The following is a 20894-nucleotide window of genomic DNA, read 5'->3' as shown; positions in this document are numbered from 1 at the left end:
ATTTGTTTCTAACAGGGTTTTTTTGTTCTTTTTTTATTAAACAAAACCATTTTACCTAGAGCTTTCCGTTTGTATTACAGCCAGGTATGTCATTCTTTTAAACACAATGGTGTTTGAGAGAACAATTAGTTTGAAGAGCCAGTCAGGGACCATAAGGAGAGACCTGACTAGTACGACGCCATGCCCCAGCCGACTTCTCCTTGCGCTGCTCTCGTCGATTGAACTTTCCCATCTGTGTGCCTTTCAATCAACTAAACCAGTAGGAGGAGAAGCCGGCTCTGAAATGTCAGAGCAGTTACTGGAAGAACATACCTGACTGCAATCATAGAGCCCGATTCACTGGTGACCGCTTCCCTTTAAACACTATAATATTTAAATAAAATCAAACCTTACCGCTGTGGTTTAACCTACAACGACCTTGTATTCATATAATGCTAGCTTTCTGGTGTGCAGTGCTGGTTGTCATAAGTGTATCTACAAGAGTTTCCATTATTATAGTGTTCTTATGTTGTATTGTGTTACTGATATTAGCTGCTATTTTCTGTTACCTAGCACCACACCTTTATTCCTTTACTCTGATTGCAGACCATTATTTTTTCTCTTGCTTGCCTCTGTTCTTCTGCTGCAGCCCCATTTGTTTGCAGATCTAATGACATAATTTTGATTGAATTGGCAACAGGACAGTTTTCACCCGTCAGTATGGGGACTGTCCAACTGGCCTCAGTAGTGTCATCCCGTGAAATCGTTATCGTAAGATTATTTTATCTGTACCTGGAGCTTTTGATTCTCCTTGGTGGCATCCAAATCTTCTATGTCTTCTGCTAAATTGCTTTGTTCTGATGTCCTAAGAGGACACAAAATAGTCTAAATGTCAAAATATTACTCTGCTGGCGCTGCTATGATGATTGTCAGCGTCTTTTTCATGCTTCTTTGACACTCTGCACTACATTCATCAGACAAATGAATGAGTAATGTTAACAGAGGTGCAAACAAAAAAATGCTTTGCAATCAGGGGACATAAAGGGATGGTTTTACTTTTTTTGTGGCCAAGACCAATATTCTGTTACGCCTCTGTATTGCATGAATAATTTCATATACTTGTTGACTTTGAATTATATTTCCACTTATAAGGAAGAGCAAGTAGTCATCTAGACCAGGGTTCCCCAACTCCAGTCCTCAAGGCCCACCAACAGGTCATGTTTTCAGGATTTCCTTAGTATTGTACAGGTGATGGAATTATTGCCTATGCAGGTGATGCAATTATCACCTGTGTAATACTAAGGAAATCCTGAAAACATGACCTGTTGGTGGGCCTTGAGGACTGGAGTTGGGGAACCCTGATCTAGACAACCGGATGACACCAAGTTCCTCTCCTGCAGACAGCAAAGCAAAATGACTGCTAACTTGTCTTTTCTTTTACTTCTCAACTGTCACTATGTGTTATAAACACTATAAGTTGTTTTTTTCTCAGGATTTGGATTACACCGTGAATATTAAAGACCCTGAACCAGAGGTGACATATCAACAAATAAGTTCAGCCGTTGAGGACCTTAATGGGGAGAATAATGCTGACCGTTATTATTGCAACAATTATGAATCTGCCTTAAAAACCTTAAAAGCACCGTCAATGGATCCATGTGATCTCAGTGATGAAAAGGTCAATTTGACAGCTACAGTTAGCAGTGATGAAACTTGTGATAATGCCTTGGCTCTTGGCACTGAGGAAGGGACTAAGGTTACTGAAACACTGCCTTTTATGCCTGAACCTATCAATGCAGCCATTGCAGAAAACGTGCTCGATGCTCTTAAAGAAAATAGGGATAAGGATTTTACGGAAGAAGTTAATAGTGATTCAGTTTCTGAAAATGAAACTGAAAGGAAACTCAGAAATGCACACGATATCGCTAGGACACCTGTAAACAAGGTTAAGCAAACAAACTCTAACACAGTTCTAAGGATAACACCCCCTGAAAAAGTAGATGAGCAGAAGCTTAATCTGGATGAATTTCAGACTTCTCCAACTGAAGGCAAATCTACTATACTAATAAAGCCTCCAACCTCTCGCAGAAGTATCAGGAGAACTACTAAGGTATCTGACAATACCAACAATACCCTTCCACTTCCTACAACCCCTAAAAGAGGCAGTAGAAAAACCAAGGATAATCCTGAAAACTTAAGTACAACATTATCAATCCAACAAGAGGACCAACCATCCATTACTACCACAAGAATTTCTAGAAGAACTAAAAATTCTGCTTCTGATCAAACTCAGTCCACAGAAAGGGAAACCACTGTTACAGAAGAAATTGTAACAAAGATGCCAGCCTCTCCTGCTAGAACCCGCAGAGGAAAAGCTGCAGCATTGGATAGCCACATAAATACAGGAGATATTGTGGATGTAAAAACTGTAATGCCGACAACACCTACTAGAATTACTAGATCGTCCAAAGTACTACAAGAGAGGGAAAGTGAATCAAACATTGAGAATGTTGAGACTGAACCACTTGTTTCTACACGTACAAGGGGACTAAGGAACAAACAAGTTGTGAATGAGTTGGTCAAACACTTTGAGCTTGGTGCCTCACAGGCTTCCAACAAACCTGACTCCAGCCCTCCTCATTCTCCTAAAAGGCTACTCTTAAGATGGTCTAGAGTCAAATCAGAAAATCAGATTGATAAAAAAGATACAGATGACAATATTGTCACAGCACAAGAGGTGATCACAGTCAATTCTAGAAAAACTGCAAAAAAGTCTATTGGTAAAACAGATATAGAGGCTTCTGCTGATGTCGATGAAGAGCAGAAGAGAACAACCCGTTCAACAAGGACTAAAGCTAACATTGTTACAATGCCAGATGCCACTCCTGTTGAATTTGCATTCTCATCACTTACACCAAGACGTGGAAGAAAACCAAAAGGTTTGTTTAGACCTCCGTTTCCTGTTAAAATAATGGTTCCATGCTAAGAAACTTTAATGTTGACGCAACATGTGGATCATGGTACTACTGGGTAAAACTCTGATCCCCATAGAAACATCATGGTTTAGTAGACTCATACTATGTATAGGTGCTGAACCTGTGACATAGTCCCTAACGTGCAGGAGTATTTCAGCCATCTGATATTCTCCATGATATCCGGCTTCTAGACAAATACATTTTTTCTTTAAAATTCTTTTTATTAGGAAATTTTTACAGTATAGCGAACAAGGGGTCTGGAAAGGGATGAAGGGAAAGGAAAGGCAACCAAATAAAGGGAAAGAGAAAATGGGGTAGGGAGGAAGAGTAAAGAAAAAGAGAGGGGGAAAAAAAGGAAATGAGGAAGATCGTCTTAACATAATTGCACCACAGTGTTCACATAGCAAGTGCAAAAACAACATAGAATGAGGTATAGATTAAAAGAATTCTGGCAAAGTAATAAAACATCATATAAAGAGTCTTCTCTTGCTTGGAGGAAAAATTGCGTTCCAAAAGGACCATTTGGAAAATACATTGATTTTTAAAACCACTTATTTGTTTCATGAATCAAAAGTAAAAATGGAGATCAGAAACTTTTTGTAATATATCTTATTAGAGAAAAATGATTCTTTCTCCACTTATCAGCCACTTTGTTTCCCAGCACTGATGTATTCTCAATACTGATCTGTCTGTGGTGAGATAACAAATTACACTTGCTGTTATAAAAGGGCAGGCAAGGGAAACTGTAGGGAAATAAAAGCCGAAAAGCACATGGGAAATTGCTGCATCTTCTAGTTCAGAGGTAAAAACTGCTGAAAATGCCTGTGCAAGTCATAATGGCTAGAAATAGTGTTCCTAATGTACTGTACCCTCATCAGTTTGTTCTGAAAGGTCACCTGAAAATGCAGTGAAACCATTAGTGTTTCACTTCTTTCTTTTGGGTGTCTGAAACATGTATGGTTTACAAAGCATTGGATGTAAAGTTTACTGTTAATTTGTAGGGGAAAGCTTGTCTACTTGTATATATACTAAAGTATGGCCTGTTAAATTGTATCCTTCAGTTGAGGTTTTAAAACTGTGTATTTGCAGCTAATAGCAATTCCTAACTGTTACAGCAGTTCTGTGCATGTGGGAACTACCTGTAGTACAACACATGGGTGCAGAAATCCCACACATATATTGTTTCATAGACACGCTGCATTCATTTAATCATTTAAAGCTTTGCTAGAGGAACATTTGCGATATTGGTGGGCTCCTACTCTTCATCCATGGCTGTAGTTACGAAACGAGACACAAGATGCAACTTGACCACAGAAGATGTATTGCGTTTTAGAGTTGCTAGAGAAGTATAAGGCCTTAAAGGGAACCTGTCACCCCCTGGGCGATATCAGACCTCTACTATGGGCATACAGGTTATAGAAAAGTGAATCTATAAATACCTGTATGGCCCATAGCAGAGGTCTGATTGCAGAGAAAAGCACTTTAATAAATTCTTTTTTCCACAGGCTTGGTGTCCGGGGGACACCAAGCAATCCCCGCCTATCTGCTTATTATTCCCCCAAATCCCCACCTCTCTGCTTAATTATCATATCCCCCCTCCCCTGCACGTCACAGGGCCCTGTGACAGACCCTGTGACGTGCACTGTGCTCCCTGACTTCCGGGCACGCGCAGAGGGCCGCTCACATAGAGCGCGCTTTGCTTCATCCCGGCCCCGTCTACCTGTGCTCTGCGCCGCAGGTTTATATTGCGCAGGTGTCGGAAAGTGACAGTGACCCCCGGCGCCTGCGCAATAGAACCCTGCAGCACAGTGCACGGAGAGTCGAGGCCGGGATGAAGCAAAGCGCGCTCTATGTGAGCGGCCCTCTGCGCGTGCCCGGAAGTCAGGGAGCACAGTGCACCACACAGAGTCCTGTGACATGCAGGGGAGTGGGGGGATATGATAATTAAGCAGAGAGGCGGGGATTTTGGGGAATAATAAGCAGATCGGTGGGGATTGCTTGGCGTTCCCCGGACACCAAGCCTGTACAAAATAGAATTGATTAAAGTGGTTTTCTTTGCAATCAGACCTCTGCTATGGGCCATACAGGTATGCATAGATTTATTTTTCTATACCCTGTATGCCCATAGTTGAGGTCTGATATCGCCCAGGGGGTGACAGGTTCCCATCAGACCTCTACTATGGGCCATACAGGTAGTATAGAGTTACTTTTCTATCACCTGCATGCCCATAGTAGAGGTCTGATATCACCGGGGGGGGGGGGGGGGGTGACAGATTCCCATCAGACCTCTACTATGGCCATACAGGTAGTATAGAGTTACTTTTCTATACCCTGCATGCCCATAGTAGAGGTCTGATATCACCGGGGGGGGTGAGAGGTTCCCATCAGACCTCTACTATGGGCCATACAGGTAGTATAGAATTACTTTTCTATCACCTGCATGCCCATAGTAGAGGTCTGATATCTCCCAGGGGGGACAGATTCCCATCAGACCTCTACTATGGCCATACAGGTATGTATAGAGTTACTTTTCTATCACCTGCATGCCCATAGTAGAGGTCTGATATCACCGGGGGGGGGGTGACAGATTCCCATCAGACCTCTGCTATGGGCCATACAGGTAGTATAGAGTTACTTTTCTATCACCTGCATGCCCATAGTAGAGGTCTGATATCACCGGGGGGGTGACAGATTCCCATCAGACCTCTACTATGGGCCATACAGGTAGTATGGAGTTACTTTTCTATAACCTGCATGCCCATAGTAGAGGTCTGATATCACCGGGGGGGTGACAGATTCCCATCAGACCTCTGCTATGGGCCATACAGGTAGTATAGAGTTACTTTTCTATCACCTGCATGCCCATAGTAGAGGTCTGATATCACCGGGGGGGGGGGGGGTATTTTTCTATACCCGGTATGCCCATAGTTGAGGGCTGATATCGCCCAGGGGGTGACAGGTTCCCTTTAAATGTCTGTTTTATTTCATCAGCATTTTGAATCTGACATTCCTCAGTTTTTGGTCATTATGTCCCTTTTTACAGTCAGTGTTTCAGCAGTAATTTTCTTGTATGCATTAAAAAAATCACAGCCTTTTCTACCTTCCAAATGTTAAAAACTGCATATTGATAGCATTTTCAGATCCATATATTTGTATTGATTGGATTTTATCCGTGATTTTAAACTAAATCAGACACACAAAAACGTGATCCTCACCATAGACTATTAGGCTATGTGCATATGTTGCCATTTTTGCTGCGTTTTTCAGTGCAGATTTGTCACAACCTGAAGGATTTCCTGAAGCCAGCAAAGTGAATGAGAATCCTGAAGTCTCATGCAGACATTGCTTATTTGTGACTTGCAGATTTGGTGCAGCTTTAAATCTGCAGCATGTCAATTATTTCAGTGTAAGGGTACGTGCGCACAATCAGTAATCGCTGCGGATTGGAAGCAGCGCACTAGCGCTGCGTGCAATCCGGAGTGGCCAGATGTTACAGTATAGTGGATGGGATTTCAAGATATCCCATTCCCACTATGCGTCTCTGTGCACCTGCGGATCACCCTCGGACATGCGGTGCGTCTTTCCAGACCACAGCATGTTAATTTCTCTTGCAGAGCAGGCTAGTCTCCGCAACAGAAATTAGATCACTACAATTTATTGATTGCGGTGAATCCGCATGGTTCAATTTACACATGCGGATTCACCTGCGTACAGCGATTTGGACGCAGCATAAAGTATGCTGCTTTCAAAGTGTTGCCAGTCCCAACCGTGTGCACATACCCCTAGGCTGTGTGCACATGTTGCAGATTTAGTGCTTTTTTTTTGTTGCGGGTTTTTTTGTGCGCAAATTTGTGATAAAACCTGGTGCTAGCAAAGTGAATGAGAAACCTGAACTGTCATGCACATGTTGAGTATAGAAAATAATCTGCAGCATGTCAATTCTCTGTGCTTTTTTGCCTGCGTTTTTCAACCATTGAATGCACTGAAAAAACTAGGCAAAATCGCAACATTTTTGATGCTGCGTTTTCCTGCCAAGAGATACAGAATTTTCTGCACCAAATACCCTTAGGCTGTGTGCACACTGTTCGTTTTAGCAACATTTTGTCCGCTAAGAATTGGGCAAAAAACGCTAGTCAGGATTTGCAATGCGTTTAAAACTGCTGCATGTCAACTTTGTGTGGTTTTGCCTAATTCCCTTTGCCCATGTCACTTGTAAACAATAATAAACCACTATATACTCACATATCTGCCATAATCCCGAGTGTCCCACGGCAATCAGATCATCCAGCAGCCAGCGATACACTGACAGGAGTGTGATCGCTCCCGGCAGTGTATAGCGCTGATCTGCCGGGAGAGAGGTCACCAGAGTTCAATCAGCTGATGAGCTCCAGTGACCTCACTTACTGCACCGTTGCTGTGTCAGAAAATTCTCATGCAGCAGTGGTGCCGTGAGGTCACCAGAGCTTATCAGCTGATTGAACTCCGGTGACTTCTCTCCCTGCAGCTCAGTGCTGTGCACTGTCACAGGAGCGATTTTATACTCCTGTGTCCATGTATAGCCTGCTGTGACTGCTCTAGAACTGACCCAATTCTTCGTGGGACACTGGATAATGTCATCACCTCGAACAGATGAGGGATATGGTTGTGGTTTTATTTTATTTTTTTCAGGTGACTGGCTTCAGCGGATTGGACGTTAGGTGAGTTTTTATTTTCTGTTTCTTTTACAGATGACAATGGCTTCAGGGGATTAGGCGTTAGGTAAATATAACTGTTTATTTTTAAATAAATGATTAAAACCGTGTGGACTTTTATTTCAAATAAAGGATTTTTTTCAGTCTGTGTGTTTTTCAAAACCATACTATGTGGTTAGTAATGGGGGTGTCTTATAGACGCCCGGTATTACTAACCTGGGCTTCATGCCAACTGCTAATGCAAGGCTGACATGAACCCCAACATTATTACCCCACTTGCCACCGCCACAGGGCAAGTGGGAAGAGCGGAGACTAAGCACCAGATTTGGCGCATCTTACGGATGCGCAATTTCTAGGGCCGCTGAGGGCTGATACTATTAGCCTCGGAGGGAGCCAGTATCCATGGCCCCTTCCTTGGCTATTAATATCTGCTCACAGCTGTCGGTTTAGCCTTTGCTGGTCAGATTTTATATGGGGACCCTACGTCAATTTTTTTCATTGGTCCCTCTTGTATCTAGCCAGTAAACGCGAAGGTAACAGCTGTGGGCTGTTAATAGGCAGGGAACATTTTTGGCTAATTGCCCCTTCCCTGGCTAGTAATATCAGCCCCCAGGTTTCCCTCTGCTGGATATGAAAATGACGCGGGTGCCCACACCATTTATTTTACTTAATTCATTTTATTTCATAAGAAATCCCATGCCCACTGCTTGTTTTTGACGCTGTGTAAACTCACCCGCAGCATGTCAATTTGCAGATTTTGACCTATTGAAATGTCATTACATGCAGTGGATCCACATGTACTGACAAAACAAGTGCAGCATTAGAATGCAGCATTTTGGGCGTAGTCCAAGCGCGCTGCTGTTTCCTGATCGTGGGGACGTGCCCTAAAGGCTTAACCAAACAGCTGTGAGCTGTTAATAGCCAGGGGACATATTGGCCTAATAGCTCTTTCTAAGCTAAAAAATACCAGCCCTCCGCTGCCCCAGAAATGACACTTCATATTTAATGTTCCAATTCTGGCACTTAGCCCAGATTCTTCCTGATGCATCAGGGTAATGGGATTAGGTGTCGCTGACATAAAGCCCAAGGTTTAGTAATGAAGAGGTGTCAGCCAGACACCCTTATTACTAAACTTGTAAGTAAACAGTGAAATAAACACACACGCCAAGAATAAAACACTTTCTTTAACCCCTTCACGACATGCTCCGTACATGTACAGCGCATGTCGTGTCTCCCCTTTTGGTGCGGGCTCCGGTGCTGAGCCTGCACCTTTCCGGGCAAATGACCGCTGATCTGGACATGCCCCTAACAGCCGCAGGTGGAATCGCGATCTACCCGCAGCTGTTAACATGATAAATGCTGCTGTCAAATTCTGACAAAAGCATTTAACATGATCATGCCGGAAGCGTGTCACATGATCGGGGGTCTCCGATGGGTTGTCATGACAACCCGGAGTCTACAGGCGACCTCTGTGGTTGTCATAGCCAATCTGCTATGAGCGGCGGTCGGCGTTCACAGCCGATGAGCAGTTTTGTTACACATAGCGGGACTAATGCCCTGCTATGTGTAACACAGGTGATCGGAAGATGGAGACTATTGAAGCAAGTAAAAAGTAGAAAAAAAATGTTTTTAAAAGTTTAAATCACTCCCACCCCCACTTTTGCCCTATTCAAAATAAAACCATAAAAAAATCAAATATACACATATTTGGTATCCCGCTTTCAGAAGCGCCCGATCTATCAATATAAAAAAAGTGTTCATCAGATCGGTAAATGGCGTAACGAGAACAAAAATCCAAATGCCACAATGAAATTTTTTTTAGTCGCCGCAACATTGCAATAAAATGCAATAACAGGTTATCAAAAGATCGTATCTACACCAAAGTGGTATCAATAAAAACATCAGCTCGATGCACAAAAAATAAGCCCTCACCCAGTCCACGAAAAATAGTCTCGACTGGTCTCGGAAAATGGCGCCTTTTTTTTTTTTTTTATATAACAAAGTTTGGATTTTTTTTTCCACTCAAATAAGAGAACATATACATATTTGGTATCTACGAACTCGTATTGACCTGTAGAATCATAATGGCAAGTGAGTTTTAGCTTTGAGTGAACATGGTAAAAAAAAAAGGCGGAATTGCACTTTTTTGCAATTTCGCCGCACTTGGAATTTTTTTCCTGTTTTTCAGTACACAATATGGTAAAACCAATGGTGTCGTTCAAAAGTGCAACTCGTCTTGCAAAACACAAGCCCTCACATGGACATGTTGAAAAAAAATAAGTTATGGCTCATGGAATAAGGTGCGCAAAACCAGAGAAGGGTTAAAGCGATGTCCCACGTATCTTTTTTCAAATATCTTTAGCTCCAAAAGGCATTCCTTGCTGTAAAAAAAAGCGCATGCAAAAACCGTGCTTTTTTTCTGCCAAGAGATGCAGAAATATCTGCACCCAAATACTGAACGTGTGCACATACACTTATGGCTGCATGATCTATTTGTGATTATGGAGACCATGTTAAACAGATGTCTGAATGAGACTTTACTGGTTCATCTAAGGCACCAAGTTTTAGGTTTCGCATAGTTTTGTTTAAACATTATCTTACAGTTAGAATGATAAATGTTACATTTGTGTGCTGATTCCCAGTTACTCTGCATCATCACCCAGAGCCGCACTAACGGCTCAGCTAGTTCTGTGCTGTCATTTTTTCACTGAATTTTATGTACATGCATAAGAGACAAAAGGACAGTGAAAAAAGCGCACCAAAAAACAAGCAAAAAAGCAAGAAAATCCTGAACAAACCTCCTGGCAAGAGATCAGGTTTTGCTGCAGAAAAAAAAAACACGCAGCAAAAAACGCAATGTGTGAACATAGCCTCATCTAAATTGTGTGTAAAACTCCATGTTCACACTGGAGAAGCCGCCCCAGGAAGCTTTATGGAGCAGATTTGATGCCTCCGACACCTACTACATATCTGCTGCATGTGAGCAGAACTCTAGCTATATGAGTGCCGCTCATTTATGTAGAATGTAACTCTGGATCAATAATCGGGATAATTAAGTGGCATTTACAAACCAAACTTTTCTTATGTTATCAATAATGGGTGAACCTGCACTTCTGGCTACATTAATTTGTGAAACCTGATGTGGAAGAAACCAGTTTGTTCCAATCTTGTGTCTTCAGGTCCAACAAATAAACTAGAAAAAAAGCCGCTGTGTTGCTGTTTTCATAAATTTCAATCTTTGTGCTCCATGGGCACATTTTTAGCTTTCCAGTACTTTAAAAAACATGGACATACTTGTAACAATAACTGAACAGCTATTTCTCACGTAATGAACTTGTTTGTTCCCTCTGCAGCTCAGCAAACAGCTCTCCTTATTTCTCCCACTAAGACGCCAGCACCAATAGCTTCAGAGTACCTGTTTTCTCCACCATCTCGAAGTACAAGGAGGACAACAAGGACAAAACTCTCTACCAGTGTAATGCTGGAAGAAAAGGTCGGACATCATTGTTTTATGTTGCTGGGCTTTCCTTTCCTTTTACATTGCAGAAAATCTTAAGCCCTAATTATGCGTTTCCCTAATTTTTAGGATGTAACTGTTAAGGAGTCGCATGAAATAGCTCATGTTCCTGACACACCAGAACTAAAGCGACCAAGAGGCAGACCTTCAAAATGCCGAGTAAAGGAAGACGACCAGTAAGTATTTGTTGTAGTGTTTTCCTTCCTTCTTAATTTCGGTAAAATCATCTAACCTGTTACATATATACACACTTTTGGGCCTGATTCATCAATGTGTAACCACCAGAATTCAGCCTTAAAATACCTTAGATGTTGCAGTTTTCACAGCAGTTTTGGCCGCTACACCAAATTACTTGGAACTGGGGCGAGACAGAATATTGTAACACCTGCTTGACAAATTTATTACAAATTGCTCATACCTTACAGCAGAAATGTTACTTCAGTTTGTCTGGATTCGCGATCTAATCCAATTGGAGTCATATTATTAAAATCTAACTATTATTAGTTCTATTAAGAAATAAGGTGATTCTGAATCACAAATATCTAGAAATGTTGTACCAAATGTAGTCTGTGAATGCTGTATTAAATATTAGTCTCAATTATGAAAGTCTTCTCCCATGAGCGACTAACATTAACTCCCTTTTTTAAAAGTTTGTTCCCATTAATAGTTAGTGGGTCCTATATTATTTGATTCTATACGTTATCTAATCAACCAGTCTCAGTTGTGAGACCATCTATTCCCATATCGCACTCTCATCAGTGGATCATTATTGGTTGGCTAGTAAATATGTAGCATTGAGAGTGATCCAGTTATGAACTCCCTGATCACTTCCTATGTAAGAACAGACTAGCACATTCAAACATTGGCACTGGAGATAAAGCCCTACGCTTTTCTTCAATGATTGATTACTGCTTTGAGTATATAAACAGTATAAAATGCACAGTAATCCATGAGAACGTATTGGCATGATTGCTGGCTGGAGTAGCATATTTGGCAAGATGCATGTCCGTGATGAGGTGTACCGAATTCATAAGGGGTTTGCACATTTTAATTCTGCACACCCATCATTAAGACTGGTGTACAAAATTCCAGTTTTAATGAATCTGGCCCTTTATTCTGACAGGGTAAGTATGCTTAACAGCAGATGCTAAAATATATTTGTGCCACCTCCATGGGATGGCTTCAATAAGGCACATTGGTGATTGACAGCAGTCTTGCGTGTTGGTCTACTTTTCCACTCCTCATCTTTTTTTATAGTCAGTGGCTTTAGGAGCAATGTCCATTACCTTATACTGTTGGGCGCCGTCAGTGTTCATGTCTGGCATTTCAAACATCACCCTTCACCAAGTTATATAGAGAAGTCTATAGAAAGCTATAATAAAATTATTAAACTGATTATGGACTTAAAGCAACTAAACCACTGCTAAGAAAAAAGGACTATTAGGATATCACCTAGGGATCTGCTTTACCAGTAGAATCTGGCATTACTGATTGACGTCTATTTAATAGGAGCAAAATATCTAGATGGTCTGACCTGATTGCTGAAAATTTACGGATTATAGAATAAAGGGGAAGAGGGAAAAAATACAAGGAATAGGTTTGCAGAAAATAAATGTTTCAATTTTGACAGTTTTTTATGAACACCTATTTATTAATTCCATTAAAGGGATTGTCTGGTTTAAAATGAAAAGTGTGCAGTCACTCTGTGCGACTGCAGACTTGTGAATCCTCCCAGGGCACGCACTGTGTGTTGTGAGGATTCGTCGTTTCCTGCCCCGGAAACGGCGGTAAGGTACTCTACATGCATTCTCCATGGCAAAACCCATCTAGTGGGCGCGACCTCGCTCAATACAGTTGTATTGAGCGAGGTCGCGCCCACTAGACTGGTTCAGCCTGGAAGCATGCATATTACATACCTGACCGCTGTTCCCGGAGCAGAGAACGGCGAATCTTCGCAGCACACAGTGCGTGCCCTGGGAGGATTCACAAGTCTGCAGTCTCAGTCATACCTGACCACTTCGGCACCCACCATCCGATTCACTTTTCTGCATCGCTGCGTGCTGTTTCTCCGGTCTCTTCACCATAGACCAGTAATTCCATACAAGACCTTATGACATGCAGTGACCTGCGGTCTGGATGTGTCATGAAGTCCTAATCCATAGTGAATAGGCCTTAGAAGCAACGCGCAATGGCAAAAAGAGGAGGATCAGACAATAGCCGGAGAGGTCAGCTTTAATCATGTGTGTTTTTGTTTAACAGGCATACGTAATTAGGGGTCATACGTAAGTTGGATGTTTGGAAGTCGGGGACTTCCTCTATACTACTTAAACTTATTTTGTTGTTCAAAGTCTGGATATAGTATATCATTAATACTGTAATATATTCACTCATGCTTCTTATACAGATTTCTCCATATAATACACTGTATCAAAGTTCCTGAACATTTCAATTTGTAGGAAATAAAGTGCAACATTGTTCTCTATTGGGTGGCACTTCAATAACTGTCTCAATCATATTGCTATCCTTTAAAGGATCAATACACACTAGCTATTGAACCCGTTCTACGCCCTGGTGGCGAGCATTTTTATTGGTATATGGTCTCCCATGCTGGTATGTCCTGCCCCCTCCTGTCCCCACCATCCTATCCTGGTATGCATGGCACTCCTCACCCCCAATCCTGGTATGCATGGCACCCCTCACCCCCCCAATCCTGGTATGCATGGCACCCCTCACTCCTATCCTGGTATGTATGTATGGTACCCCTCACCCCCCCCCCCCCAATCTTTGTATGCATGGCACCCCTCATCCCCCAGTCCTGGTATGCATGGCACCTCTCATCCCCCAGTCCTGGTATGCATGGCACCCCTCATCCCCCAGTCCTGGTATGCATGGCACCCCTCATCCCCCAGTCCTGGTTTGCATGGCACCCCTCATCCCCCAGTCCTGGTATGCATGGCACCCCTCATCCCCCAGTCCTGGTATGCATGGCACCCCTCATCCCCCAGTCCTGGTATGCATGGCACCCCTCATCCCCCAGTCCTGGTATGCATGGCACCCCTCATCCCCCAGTCCTGGTATGCATGACACCCCTCATCCCCCAGTCCTGGTATCCATGACACCCCTCATCCCCCAGTCCTGGTATGCATGGCACCCCTCATCCCCCAGTCCTGGTATGCATGGCACCCCTCATCCCCCAGTCCTGGTATGCATGGCACCCCTCATCCCCCAGTCCTGGTATGCATGGCACCCCTCATCCCCCAGTCCTGGTATGCATGGCACCCCTCATCCCCCAGTCCTGGTATGCATGGCACCCCTCACCCCCCCAATCCTGGTATGCATGGCACCCCTCACTCCTATCCTGGTATGTATGTATGGTACCCCTCACCCCCCCCCCAATCTTTGTATGCATGGCACCCCTCATCCCCCAGTCCTGGTATGCATGGCACCTCTCATCCCCCAGTCCTGGTATGCATGGCACCTCTCATCCCCCAGTCCTGGTATGCATGGCACCCCTCATCCCCCAGTCCTGGTATGCATGGCACCCCTCATCCCCCAGTCCTGGTATGCATGGCACCCCTCATCCCCCAGTCCTGGTATGCATGGCACCCCTCATCCCCCAGTCCTGGTATGCATGGCACCCCTCATCCCCCAGTCCTGGTATGCATGGCACCCCTCATCCCCCAGTCCTGGTATGCATGGCACCCCTCATCCCCCAGTCCTGGTATGCATGGCACCCCTCATCCCCCAGTCCTGGTATGCATGGCACCCCTCATCCCCCAGTCCTGGTATGCATGACACCCCTCATCCCCCAGTCCTGGTATCCATGACACCCCTCATCCCCCAGTCCTGGTATGCATGGCACCCCTCATCCCCCAGTCCTGGTATGCATGGCACCCCTCATCCCCCAGTCCTGGTATGCATGGCACCCCTCATCCCCCAGTCCTGGTATGCATGGCACCCCTCATCCCCCAGTCCTGGTATGCATGGCACCCCTCATCCCCCAGTCCTGGTATGCATGGCACCCCTCATCCCCCAATCCTGGTATGCATGGCACCCCTCATCCCCCAATCCTGGTATATATGTATGGTACCCCTCACCCCCCCAATCCTGGTATGCATGGTCCCCTCGCCCCCAATCCTGGTATGCATGGTCCCCTCGCCCCCCAATCCTGGTATGCATGGTCCCCTCGCCCCCCAATCCTGGTATGCATGGTCCCCTCGCCCCCCAATCCTGGTATGCATGGTCCCCTCGCCCCCCAATCCTGGTATGCATGGTCCCCTCGCCCCCCAATCCTGGTATGCATGGTCCCCTCGCCCCCCAGTCCTGGTATGCATGGCACCCCTCGCCCCCCAGTCCCGTTATGCATGGCACCCCTCACCCCCCCAATCCTGGTATGCATGGTCCCCTCGCCCCCCAATCCTGGTATGCATGGTCCCTTCGCCCCCCAATCCTGGTATGCATGGTCCCCTCGCCCCCCAATCCTGGTATGCATGGTCCCCTCGCCCCCCAATCCTGGTATGCATGGTCCCCTCGCCCCCCAATCCTGGTATGCATGGTCCCCTCACCCCCCCCCCAATCTTTGTATGCATGGTACCCCTCACCCCCCCAATCTTTGTATGCATGGTACCCCTCACCCCCCCCCCCCCCAATCTTTGTATTCGTGTTACCCCTCATCAGTTTCACGCTGTACGCATACAAAAAAATAAACACTTATACTCGCCTTTCTTCCTTGTGCTCCAGCGCTGCTGTGTCCTGTTCTGCCGGAGGCCGGTGGAGGAGTGCGGCGCGTGCCCATACCGCGCTGTCCGGCGCCATTTTGCTGTAGACACACTGTAAATGTGTCTTCAGTAAAATGCCGCCGGATAGCTCTATGCGCATGTGCCGATTCCGATGCCTCACTCCTGCCCCGATCTCTGGGTCAAGAGAGGCGCCGCAGCAGCGCTCCTCCCGGTCAGGTAAATATGGCGCTGAAGATCGTGGTATGTGCTCAGTGTCTACGCATACCGTGATCTCCGGTGCCATACCCTCCTCTTACCTGTAACGGCTGGATGCGTTCTTCTGTCTGGAGCCAGACTGCACAGGCGTGTCGCGCTTGCACAGTCTATCGAGGCTTCAGACAGAGGGACACTTGTAGTGTTATATTATAGATATCAAGTGATGCTTAAAATCGCTTGGAAAAGTGCATGTAAAAACGCTTAAACGCTTCTCCCTGGCAGAAAAACCGCATGTAAAATCTGTATGCCTTTTTCTGCCAGGGAGAGGAAAAAACGCTCAGGAAATTTCTGCTTAAAGTCTGCATCATGGGCACATACCCTTATAGTCCGAAAAATACCGTATTTTAATATTTTATTTAATTAACAAAATAACTTTCATTTTATTCACTTTCTTTACTCCCAGACCCTTTTCTCCCCCTTTTTTTCTCATTTATTCTATATTTATTCTAAGTGGTATATGCTAATGTGAATAGTTTAATAACAAAGGTGGGATTTCTGCTCTGAGACTCTCACGGTATGCATACACTAACATTTTACAGTTTTGGGAACACTTATGTACTAAGTGAACTAACATCTGGATGTAAATTTGGTAGTTTGACGCAGTATTGAGAGATGGTGCTCACCAATATGACAAAGGGGATACGGGATTCGAAAAAAAAAAAGTGCCTAACCACAGACAGGCAGGTAGTTGCGATGTACCTTTCTGTTGTGCCCAAAGCAGTCACAGGCTTCTACTGAGGTCACCGCAGCAGAGCAGCAGTTTCTCCTCCTGTTGACAGGACGGGACCACTGGTGTCATGCTGATTGACAGCTGGCGCTCTGCTGCCTATTTGGGGGAAGCCGGCCGTCAATCAGCATGACACCAGTGGTCCCGTCCTGTCAACAGGAGGAGAAACTGCTGCTCTGCTGACAGGGGGAAGCAGACTCTCCAGCAGGAGCGGTCAATGACCGGCGCCGGGTACAACAGGCAGGTAGTAGCCTGATTCAGCAACTTCATTCCTATTTTTAATGTCCCAGATATCCCCTTTAATGAACTTAATGAAATGGTTTGCTCTCTGTCCTCCACACTACTTTCTCCAAATGTATGAGCTATATGGACCTACTCTGCTGTCTTTACCAGAAACGTCAAAGGGCTCGTTTGATATGATTCTGTATATATTTGCATTTTAGACACCTTGAACATAGTACGTTTTGGCTAATAAGTTTTAGAAGGGGCACAGTAAAGGATATTCAGATGTGACTTTTTTCACATCTGTGGTGCAGTTTCCATAAGTAACTGCAACCACTACCCAGTGTCAGATTATTTATTTGACCTCAATAGCACCCCCCACTGGCCTTGTTGATTTCTAATGGGCACTGTTGTGGTGTTCCTCACTTTTGATAGTGTTGCATGCAGAGTTATTCGTCCTGCGTCTACTATGTGTCTGCTATGGCAATCCGTGATGCAGAGCCATACCTGTATACATAGAAAATGTTAACACATCGTTGTTCACTATAGGCATGTAATGTACTTACTACTCCTGTGCACTTCAACTTGTTACTTCTGGAATATTATAGGGCAGAAGATCACCCTCCTATAAAGATTCAGCTGCTGTCACCCCCAGAAAAGGCAACTGGTGATTCAGAAAGTACAAAGCCTTCATCTTTAAAATCTAAAGCTTCTGATCGAAAGCAGTCCAGGAAAACCAGGAGAAGGAAAATTATATCAAAACCAGTCAATCGCAGGAACATCAGATGATTGATGAACGTTGTTGATTTTAATGTGCTGTGTAAAATAAAATAAACTGTGTAAAATATTAAAATCGGCTCACTGGGAAGAATAATTTATATAAATTATTGTAAATGGTCTTAAAAGCTTGAAGTTTAATATTTCATTAGAATTTTCTTCCCAGACATTTTTTCTATTTTGTATCGTTTTGTAAAAAATGTATCTATAGCTTCTTAATATGTTAAATAAATGAGAGAATTAACAATATTTTACTTTTATTATAAAACTCAGTTTCATTTTCTTAACTTAATCATTGTTTTCCATAATGACTCTCTGAAATTTACTGCATCCTTGACCTTTTTAAGGCAAAGGCCATAAATCCACTTAATGTAAATGTTGCATTTTTTCTGATGTGTTATTTTGTGCACAGAAAGTCTGCTACATTTTAAAGGAACATTCACACGGTTTTTGAAAGTTGGTCCATTAAAAAAAACCTGCAATATCACTTAAATGCTTGAGACTCTTCCTATTCATTTCTATTGTAGAACCTGTTTACTGTTTCTATATGCAGTTTTTTTCCGCTTCAGGTTTTAAAAAATGTTTGGTGGAATAAAAGTGCATGACACTACTTTTGAAGTGGCTTCTGATGACATCCGATCCAAACTACTAGACACTGTGAATCAAATAGCTGCAACAAAGTAAAAGTTTTCAAAACACTTCAATAACTCTTCAAAAATACTTACAAGATTGTCCCATAAACAAAGTGTATTTTAATCAATGTCTATTGGTATAATAATAAGTTCCACAATTTGATTTGTTAAAATGTTCCTGTGCTGAGATAATCTTATAAATGTGCACCTGCTACATGCTATTAAATGGCTGTGTCTGATCATACCACAGCACCTTGCTAGGGAAGGATACAAAAAGTATACGGACAGGACAGCATGGGATTGCAGCGGATTCTTTTTGTGAGGCAAAACATTTCCTTACCTGTTTTATTACAGGAATCAGTTCTTTTGCTGCATCTCTAGCACTCTGCTCATATTGGAAATCAAGTCAGTGACACCTAATGTCAGCTTACTTGATTTATGATGAACTCCACACCCACGCACAAAGACGGCCACACACTGGACCTCATCTTCACCCGCCTTTGTTCCCTATCTAACCTCTCTAGCTCACCTCTCCCTCTTTCTGACCACAACCTACTCACATTCTCTTCTCTCTCCTCTCCAGGGCAACAATCCCCACTCCACAAAGTTGCATACCCTCGCAGACATCTCAAACACCTTGACCTACACTCACTCTCTGAATCCCTCCTCCCTCTTACAGACATTAGTTCCTTACATGATGCAGATGTTGCTGCCACTTTATACAACACCACAACCGCTGCAGCTCTCGATTCGGTCGCCCCCCCTCACACATACCAAGGCTCGCACAATCAACAGACAACCGTGGCACACCAGCCTAACTGAAGAACTGTGACGGGCCTCCAGGGTTGCTGAACGTAGATGGAAAAGGTCCCAGTCCAATGAGCACTTCATCGCATTCAAACAGTCCCTCACTACCTTCAAGTCCACATTCACTGCAGCAAAACAAACATACTTCTCATATCTTCCCTGTCTCACAACCCTAAACAACTATTCAACACCTTCAACTCTCTCCTCCCCCAGTGCCTCCTCCCTCTCCTCTTATTTCAGCCAAAGACTTTGCCTCATTCTTTAAGTAGAAGATTGACACCATCAGACAAAGCTCTTGCCTAAAGCCCCGACAGCCCCTCCCCACACCTACTCAACCCTCTTCCTCCAAAACCACCTTCTCCACCATTTCTGAAGATAAACTTTCCTCTTTACTCTCCAAATCACACCTCACCACCTGTGAACTTGACCCAATCCCATCCCACCTCATCCCAAACCTTACCACTATCTTCATCCCAACCCTAGCCCACCTCTTCAACCTGTCACTAACAACTGGTGTCTTCCCCTCATGCTTCAAACATGCCTCAATCTCACCCATCCTCAAAAAACCCTCCCTTGACCCATCCTCTGTGTCTAGCTATCGCCCCATATCACTTCTCCCCTATGCCTCAAAACTACTGGAACAACATGTCCACTCTGAGCTGTCCTCCCACCTCTCCTCCTGCTCCCTGTTCGACCGCCTACAATCTGGTTTCCGACCGCACCATTCTACTGAAACTGCACTGACTAAAGTCACCAATGACCTACTAACCGCCAAAGCTAAGCGACACTACTCTGTCCTCCTCCTCCTAGACCTGTCATCTGCCTTTGACACAGTGGACCATTCCATATTACTACACTCTCTCATCTCTCGGCATCACAGACTTGGCCCTATCCTGGATCTCCTCATACCTAACAGACAGGACATTCAGTGTCTCCCACTCACACACCACCTCCTTATCTCGCCCCCTATCTGTCGGTGTCCCCCAAGGTTCAGTTCTAGGACCGCTGCTCTTCTCCATCTACACCTTAGGCCTGGGACAGCTCATAGAATCTCATGGCTTTCATTATCACCTCTATGCTGATGACACACAGATCTACCTCTCTGGACCCGATATCACCTCCTTACTAACCAAAATCCCACAATGTCTGTCTGCTATCTCATCCTTCTTCTCTGCCAGATTTCTAAAACTTAACATGGACAAAATGGAATTCATCATCTTTCCGCCATCTCATTCAACCCCCCCAACTGACCTATCTATCAATGTCAATGGCTGCCCACTCTCCCCAGTCCCTCAAGCTCACTGCCTTGGGGTAACCCTGGACTCAACTCTCCTTCAAACCACATATCCAAGCCCTTTCCACTTCCTGCCGATTCCAACTCCAAAATATCTCCCGGATCCGCACATTGATAAACCATGCATCTGCAAAAAAACTAGTGCACGCCCTCCTCATCTCCCGCCTTGACTACTGCAACCTCTTACTCTGTGACCTCCCCTCTAACACTCTCGCACCCCTCCAATCTATCCTAAGCTCTGCTGCCCGACTAATCCACCTGTCGTCTCCCCCCCCACCG

General features: G+C 44.3%; 1 protein-coding gene across 1 annotated transcript in view; it reads left to right on the top strand.

The window, feature by feature from the left end:
- LOC141219302 (protein ELYS-like) overlaps nt 1-18131 on the top strand; it is a 111485-nt gene extending 93354 nt beyond the window's left edge. The window contains exons 30-33 of the mRNA XM_073666071.1: nt 1472-2918; nt 10999-11138; nt 11232-11338; nt 17714-18131. Of these exons, the coding sequence (XP_073522172.1) occupies nt 1472-2918; nt 10999-11138; nt 11232-11338; nt 17714-17894 (1875 nt within the window). The 3' untranslated portion in view covers nt 17895-18131. The remainder of the gene's footprint in view (nt 1-1471; nt 2919-10998; nt 11139-11231; nt 11339-17713) is intronic.
- Nucleotides 18132-20894: the final 2763 nt, after the last annotated feature.

The sequence above is a fragment of the Phyllobates terribilis genome, unplaced genomic scaffold, assembly GCF_046119375.1.
Source record: "Phyllobates terribilis strain yellow unplaced genomic scaffold, ASM4611937v1 Scaffold_260__1_contigs__length_2691941, whole genome shotgun sequence".
NCBI lineage: Eukaryota > Metazoa > Chordata > Amphibia > Anura > Dendrobatidae > Phyllobates > Phyllobates terribilis.
This window is presented reverse-complemented; position numbering and strand designations above follow the sequence as displayed.